This window comes from Sinocyclocheilus anshuiensis, unplaced genomic scaffold (genome assembly GCF_001515605.1).
Source record: "Sinocyclocheilus anshuiensis isolate Anshui unplaced genomic scaffold, SAMN03320099.WGS_v1.1 scaffold893, whole genome shotgun sequence".
Classification (NCBI taxonomy): Eukaryota; Metazoa; Chordata; class Actinopteri; order Cypriniformes; family Cyprinidae; genus Sinocyclocheilus; species Sinocyclocheilus anshuiensis.
Genome location: NW_015555766.1, coordinates 710,528 through 718,834, shown reverse-complemented (window position 1 = coordinate 718,834; position 8,307 = coordinate 710,528). Strand labels below are relative to the sequence as shown.

At 36.7% G+C, this 8,307-nt stretch overlaps 1 protein-coding gene across 1 annotated transcript in view; it reads right to left on the bottom strand.

The window, feature by feature from the left end:
* Positions 1-3,222, bottom strand: part of LOC107674172 (myosin light chain kinase, smooth muscle-like) — a 31,273-nt gene extending 28,051 nt beyond the window's left edge. Inside the window, exon 1 of the mRNA XM_016468073.1 lies at positions 2,943-3,222. Within this exon, the coding sequence (XP_016323559.1) occupies positions 2,943-3,105 (163 nt within the window). The 5' untranslated portion in view covers positions 3,106-3,222. The remainder of the gene's footprint in view (positions 1-2,942) is intronic.
* Positions 3,223-8,307: the final 5,085 nt, after the last annotated feature.

Sequence of the window (8,307 nt, the reverse complement as noted above, 5' to 3'; positions counted from 1 at the left end):
AGGCGGCGGTGCCCGCTCACGATGTTCCCGAAGCGGCGGTGCCCGCTCACGATGTTCCCGAAGCGGCGGTGCCCGCTCACGATGTTCCCGAAGCGGCGGTGTCCGCTCACAAAGCTCCGGAAGTGGCCGTGGCCGCTCTCAGTTTGCCCGAGGCAGCGGTGCCCGCTCACGATGTTCCCGAAGCGGCGGTGCCCGCTCATTCTCCCTCTCACCACCAGAGGTCGCCATCTCCCATGTTGCCCATCCTGAACTCCGTCACCTTGACTCCACACACCTGTGCACACACTCACTCACACACAGCTGTGGCCCATCCTGAGGGCTATTTATGTGCCTTCCCCACGCCACTCTGGGCGTATTATTAATGATTGTGTGTAGTTGTACTACTGGTTGTAATTGTTGTTACCTGGACTGATGCAAGCACTAAGTTGCCGATTTTGTGTCATATCCCTGTTTGTGTTCTGAGCCTGTTTTCAGATTCTTATATCTGTTTGTGTTTCCGTTTTGGGGTTTACTTTGTTTTTCCCTGCGTTTAATAAAAACCTGCATTTGGACCCAAACCCCTGTTTACACGGTGTTTTCCTAACCGCGCCGTGACATGTATAGTATTTAACAATAAGTTCACACAGGAAGAAACAAGGCTCATATAAATGAAGAGAGCAGCTGAAGAGATGTGTTTGAGTAAATAGCTGCTGTATCTTTCAGCATCCTCGCTATCACAACTTCTGTCTAGAAACAGAAGCACCAAATAAATGAGCAAAAAGCATCAAAAATATACTGAAATGATCAACAAAAGTACAACATAACTAACATAACTGTGATCTCATCTGACACTCCTCCAACAAACCTGTTTCTGCTTAAAATACTGCCACTTAACTTTTATACAAGGCTGTGGGCGGAGCCTTGTTTAATATAATTAACCTCCCATAAGTATTTGTGTTTAGTAACTTTAAAATGTAACAGGCCTCTTTTGTGTTTTTTTATTTGTGATGCTGGATCTACAGCAGTGTCTCATGTACACGTCTGAGTAACTGATGTGGTCTTTTTAATCTCATTCAGCCAAGGGATATATGCCATGTAATATCAGTTCAGTGAACAAGTCATTCTAGTCCTATTTGATGTCTTAACATTGGACCAAACACTGTTGTTCTCACTGACCTGGTAGATCACATGATCTGCTGTCTTTTGACCTGGCCTAATGTAACCATATAATCCTTGTTTGTTCATGCAAACAACAACATACAGTATATATATATATATATATATATATATATTTTTTTTTTATTTTTTTTTATTTTACTGGTGGTTCTGGCAACTCACTGCGTCAGAAAAATAAAATGGTGACTCTAGTTCTGAGAAGAACAAACTGAAATGTTTTAAGTTTCATTCTTTGTACTTCAGCTGTCTTGTATCAGGTGATAAGATCTAAAAAATGAAAGGAAGGAACTGCAGTGTTGTAATAGTGCAGTTAGAGTTGAGCGCTACCATCAAACATACATGTCCTACACAAACCGGTGCATAGAAAACATAACAAAAGCCTGCAGTTCAAATTAGCAAGGAAGGAATTTCCTGCCAATAGTGACCTCTTGCCTGGTTCGTAATTTGCATCCTGAGACAGATAAGATACAGTGGCGTTCCAAAGTCTGAGACCGCTTTAAAAATATGTGTTTTTTTCCCATTTAAACCTGGAAATACACAGAAAGCTTTAGGTTTAGGAAACATTTCCTGCTAAACAAAGTAAATTAATGATGTAAAATGAAGAAGAAATTAAAATGCTTTTTCAGGTAACCTAAATGTGCTTAATGTCGCAACATCTATACAACCTGTTTTTATGTTTTTCAAAAATGTTTAATCTGATTAAATAAACCTGATAAATTAGGTTACACCAACAAAAGTTTGTATGAGTTAAATCAGTGGTCTAGGTCCACTATAGGGGACCTTAGCAAACTCTCAAGGGGGCTGTAGGATGACTTAAATAATCTACATTCTTAAAAATCTTATTGTTTTTCTAAATTCTTATTAAATATAAATTAGAAATAGATCCTTGAGGCATCAATTGCAGGTTAGCAAAAAGTCATCCATTTTTAAATGCAGTACATTAGTTCTTACTAAAACATTTTGCTGATAATATAACTTATAGTTAAAGGGGTCATATGATGCGATTTCAAGTTTTCGTAGAAAACGAAGTGTTTGAGAGAGGCGGGGCATATAGGACCTACAATAATGTACAGTATTTGAAAAATAATGTGTTTTTTGAACATTAAAGCATGTCAACATATTCTGTTACACCAAATACACAAAATAATGATCTTTAAAAAAGCATCATATGACCCCTTTAAACATTGTATTACTTTAGGGAAAAAAAATCTAAATAGAAGCATTTCAACTAGTGGTGTCAGAGTTTTGGACCCCACTGTATATATCGGAATATCACACACACTGGACTGTATAATAATTGGTGGAGGGGAGAACGCTACTAAGCAAATGTCTTTATCAGAAATCAGCCTGATAGTGAAAAACAAATCCATTCAGGCAGATAGTATGGTGTAAACAAACCACGGGGAAGTCAAACATAAGAATGCTCAGGATTTCCCTGTCTAAATCTGGCTGAATGCAGTTGTGCAGTGAACTCCTCCGTCACCTGATTGTTATCCAAATGCAGTGAAAGTGAAAACAAAGTGCCTGTCATTCTCTGATGTCTGTTGAATGAAAACTGATTATTAAGCATAACGACTGTTGAGAGGGCTTGTTTTAAGAACAATGCTTCCTGCAGAGAGCACGCATTTAACCGCAAGTACAGATCAGGTTAACCTAAACATGTTTTTAAAGACAAGAATCCAACCAGCCTGCATATACAAACACAAATAGGTTCTCTCAAGAATGCAAATACTGACAGACACACTCACAAACACTTGTGTGTAGCTGGAAGAAATGTCCAGACTTGCCTGCATTGGACGTCTCTCCAGGCTTCTTCACGGCTGTGGGGATTGTAGTTATGTGCGCGGATTGGGACACTTGTCCGTTGGCCCCCTTTGGCTCCCCCTGGGAGCTTGACAGCTGTATCCTGAAAGTGGACACATAACGTGTCTTCCCATTAGCAATACTCATTTCTCCAATCGGTACATACCAGTTTCATAAAATCCAAGTCATTTCCCAGCTTTCTTATCAGTTGGCTTGTATTTTCCTGTGTCTCTGAGTCTCTGCTGTGTGCACATGTCCTCTGTCCTGAGCCGTTCTCTGCATCTCTTTAGTTTCTGGCTCCTCCCCGTGACTGAAGCTTCATTCATTTGGTCTGCAGAACACTTTACTCTTGCTGGGTTTGACTTAGCACCTTCTTACAAACCCCACCCGCAACTATCACACCATGTCACCGTATCTTTTAACACAGTTTCTTTTCACACATACTGTGACTGTGGTAAAAGAGAGAGAGAAGTGGTGATAAGAGAGAGCGAGTGTGTGTTATTTTTATTAGTGATTCTGAAAGTAAACTATGTCAGTGATGTTTATTTGAATCTTTGTGTGAAAAGGGAGAAAAAGATAGACAAGTAACAGATTAGAAACTGAATCAAAGGTCAGACATTCTCGATTCCTCTTCCTTCCGTAATTGCTGTCATGTTATCAGTTGAACTTTGGTTGTCTTTGGTTGTATGCTTGTTTCCAATGGAAATAAAAACACCCCAAAACAAAACAGTGCTTGATTGTTTCAAGTCTCACTGAGCCTGCAAGTTAAAGTACATTTGAAGATAAAAACTGTTCAAAAGTTTATGCTCTTATGCTCACCAAGGTTGCATTTATTTGATTAATGTTACATAAAATGTAACATTGTAAAATATAATTACAATTTCATGTAATTGTTTTCTATTTTGAATTTTCAGCATCATATCTTCAGTCACATGATCCTTCAGAAATCATTCTAGTATGCTGATTTGCTGCTCAAGAAACACTTTGTATTATCAATGTTAAAAACAGTTTTGCTGCTTAATATTTTTGAAGAAACCATGATACATTTTTTGTAGAAAGTTCAAAAGAATATAATTTATTTGAAATAAAAATATTTTGGAACATTTTAAATGTCTTTACTGTCACTTGGTCAAAAAAAAAAAAGTACTGACCCCAAACTTTTAAACAGTAGTGTGGTTATTTGACTGATCTGGAGCTAGTTTCATTCATCAGTTATGTACATTTGTAACAGTGATGGCATGCAAATGTGAGTTCATACTAACAAACATTCCAGTGGTCTTTGGGTTTTGTTGGGTCAGTGTGAAAATAACAGTTATGTTTCCAAACAGGCAACTTATGACAGATTGAACTATTGGTGTTTGTTGGGTCGATGTGAAGAGGTCAGAGAATCAAAAGATCCTAAAGAGTAACTTCTGTATGCACACCAAACATTTTTTAGGGTTGCAATGAACAAAAATCAGTGAGAAAATCAGTTGGATAAACAGTGGTGTGTGTGTGTGTGTGTGATGAGGAGCTGTTTTTCTTTGGACATGCCAGTCCACAGAGAAACCCAAACATCCTACTAAAGACCTTGAACATGTGAACAGACTCAGACTCATCAATAATGCAGAATTACAGTTTAACTGTGTGTGTAATTGAGACTGAAAAATAAATGTTTGCTAAAATTACAGTAAAATGACTGAAATATTTGCTTGCCAGGAGCTAGGGGAAGTCCCACAGCTTTTTTTTGTTTTTGTTTTTGTAGCAAGTGAAGTGATCCGTTAACTGTTTAAGGAGGTAGTGCACAATCAGCCCATCAAAGGTCTGTTAATGTTCTTATAGCTGGAACGTAGACAGGAAGATCCTGGTGAACAATCCATGAATAACTGGAAACAAAAAACAAAGCAGCTGACAAATAAATATTTGACTCATAAGTCATAAATGGAGGATTTCCTTTACATTTCCAAAGTGACAAGCCTTTCTGTCTTAAAACTAAATGGGTAATAGTGAATTAATAATAATAATAATAATAACAATAATAATAATAATAATAATAATTGCATTTGTTCATCCATTTGCTTTTAAGGCATGTTGCTGGTGTTTTCCTGAATTAAAAAAGAATGAGATTTTTGTGCACTCTTGTGGAAAGAATGAGGAATGAAGTGTGAAAACATCTGACAGTTTGTTCGCTGAGAGTATTTTTTTCAAAGACCTGAATGAAAGCTCAGGTAACTCTGATGTGGTTCTTCAGTCATCTGACACACACCTGTGTGCTCCCATATTGTTATGGGCATCATTGTCTCGTAGCTTTTATTGACTTTTCAGGTGTATATGGGCTGAAAACCGGCTCATGCTTGGATAGGTGGGTATAACCAGTCTAAACAAAATAAAGATGAATGAAACAAATCTGTCAGAATCCAACCTAAGAATACAACAATTCTGATGTTTAATGATTCTGAAGGTCATTAAATTTAAATTTAAATTAACTTAAATTTAATTTAAGTTAAAACTTTTCAGTATGGAAATTAAGGTGGCCAGCAGATGGCGGAGTTTCTGTTAACTCTACTGTAAGTACAGTAAGAGGGACCTTCATATCATTTTACATGTTTGCTACAGTTGTTTCATGGATGTCTTCTGGCAGTTGCATGGATTTTTTTTTCTGTGCTCCCTTCCTGTTACGTGAACTTGCTTTTTCTTTATCTTTCCCCCTCTTCTACTTGTAACTTGTCTTCTGGTCTTTTAGTTGACACTTTTCCTACAACTAAAGCATAAGCTCTCATTTAATCAAGTAGTCTGCCTAAACTAGTTTCACATTTCAGAGATCTGAGAGTAGAGATTCATACTGTAATGCTGTGTGTGTGAAACTAACTCTTACCTCCAATCTGGGGCCTCTCTCTGGGCAGGTCCCAGATGGAAGTGATTACTCTGGGAGGGAGAAAGATTCTGAAGGTCATTAAATTTAAATTTAAATTAACTTAAATTTAATTTAAGTTAAAACTTTTCAGTATGGAAATTAAGTGTTTTTTTTTTTTTTTTTGCTTAAGTGATATGCTTGTATGTTGCAACCAAATTGTCTCCGAGAAATAAATAAAGATGAACTGAACTGAACTGATTTTAAATGGTGACGTGACATGCAGTCATTATACTGAAGCAGATATGTGTAGAACTAGTCAGTGATTTATTGTGGTTTATTTCATTTGTGCATTTAGTTGTATTTTCACGTTTCCTCTTTATTTAATATTTTTAAAATATTTGTACTTTTAAAAATTTAATTTTCCATACTGAAGGACCATTGAACTAATAAAAGAATAGCTTATTTCAGTTTAATTCCATTAAATTTTTTACAAATCTGATTAATAGCAAATGATGAATATGAACTTCCTAAGACATAATGACAGGTTTGCAATCTTATTTTAGCAATATTTATAATGTTTATAGTTTTATTAATATTTATTTCAGTTTTAATTTGAGTTTATTTTTGTTTAATTTTAGTTTTTATTTCTCTTTTTTGGTCTTTTTTTTGTAATAGTAATTTTGTGATGTGCTTTTGTCATTTATTGTTATGAATTTTTAGATTATTTTTTAGGTTTAATATATTTTTTATTTCAGTTTTAGTTTTTATTTATTTACAGTTATTAATTTAGTTGCCAAGGCAAAATTTCTAATTTAAGTCTAAGTCTAATTTAACATTAAGTTTAAGCCTTTCATCTAATATTTAATTTTACTTCAGATTTATTTCATTTAACAAACATTTATATAATAGTTTATTACAAAACTAATAGTTTGTAGTTTTAGTTAACCATGATTTTTGGGTTTGGTGCCTCTTTGGATTTAAATAGACTTCAGAGAGATAGAGATAATAACAGTGGCCAGCAGATGGCAGTGTATCTATGAACACACACACACACACACACACACACACACACACACACACACAGACATGCAGACGACAAAGGCAAAAACTGCAAAACTCCCCCTCTCTCTCTCAAGTCGAACTCACGCACGGTGAGTCGAACTCACGCACAGCTCTCGTTGCCGTCATTTTGCCTCCAGCGGTACATTTCCGCTCAGCTCTCTGTCGGGACAACGCAACTGTACGCTAGCCACCTTGTCTCTCCTCCTCTCCTCTCCTCTCCTCTCAGCGGGCGTGTGTGGGTGGGAATGGGATTGTACATTCCTAAGGATGAGCCATTTAAAGGCCTCTATTAAAGCCCTGACGCAATGTGACTCGCCTGTCAGGAGCCAGAGCTGTAACTCATTACCTGAAGAGATGGAGATAGTATTCACATTACAGCTCCACCCTGAGCCCAAATCTCTGCGCCATGTCAGCTCACGCCAGGCTATAGGCCGTATATCCACAATGCAACTCAATCACATCACGAAGAAACTTTTCATACAAATACAGGCACTTCACACCAAACTGTTATCCAGCTTTCGCAGCTAACTCTCACTGTTTGTGCAAAAGAGTATGATTACCGCAAATTAAACAAGAAGGATGAATGAAACAACAAACATTTCTGGAGGCACTATCCACTATTTGAAACTCTATTTTTGAAGGGAGAGTTCATCCATCATCATGAAAATTCTGTCATCAATTACTCATCCTCATTGTTGTTTCAAACCTGTATAACTTTCTTCTGCAGAACACAAAAGAAGATAATTTAATGAATGTTTTGTCTGTTTTTGTCTTTGCAAATCCACATTGGCCCTATTGACAATCATTGTATGAAAAAAAAACAACCAATGAGACATTTATAATGACATCCTCTTTTGTGCAGAAGAAAGTAAGTCATGCAAGTTTGGAATGACATGAGGGTGAGTGAATGATGGCAGAATATTCATTTTTGGGTGGACTATCCCTATAGCAAGTCACCTAAGGATTAATGCATTGTGCAAAAAACACTTAAAATTGAACCCAAATTATAACTATTTAAAAAAAAAGTTGAAATGACTTGTATAGCCAATTTGATTTGACTGACTTAATAAATAATAATAATAATAATAATAATAATAAATAAGTTCTAAGTTGAAATAGGTGATTTTTTTTTTTGTGTAGATGTTCAGTGGTTTACTTGGGTTCTGAAGTTGACACGGGATAATAAATACAATAATGCAATTTTTGGAACCAACGGTTGCTTCTACACATTTGGCATCCAGCACTGAATCATCCACTGTAATCTCTTAATCTCTGTTTCGGTCCATCTCAGTTTGTTGCCAGTGCCGATCTTCATCGCTCAAAAGTGCAAGCTCACACAGAAGGCCATCATTATCCTCTCTGGGTGTCCTGCTCTGTAAATAGCCATCACACACAGGCACAACAGTCATAACACAGCTGTCGTCACTTTTCTGAACAGCAGCTGGTAGCACAAG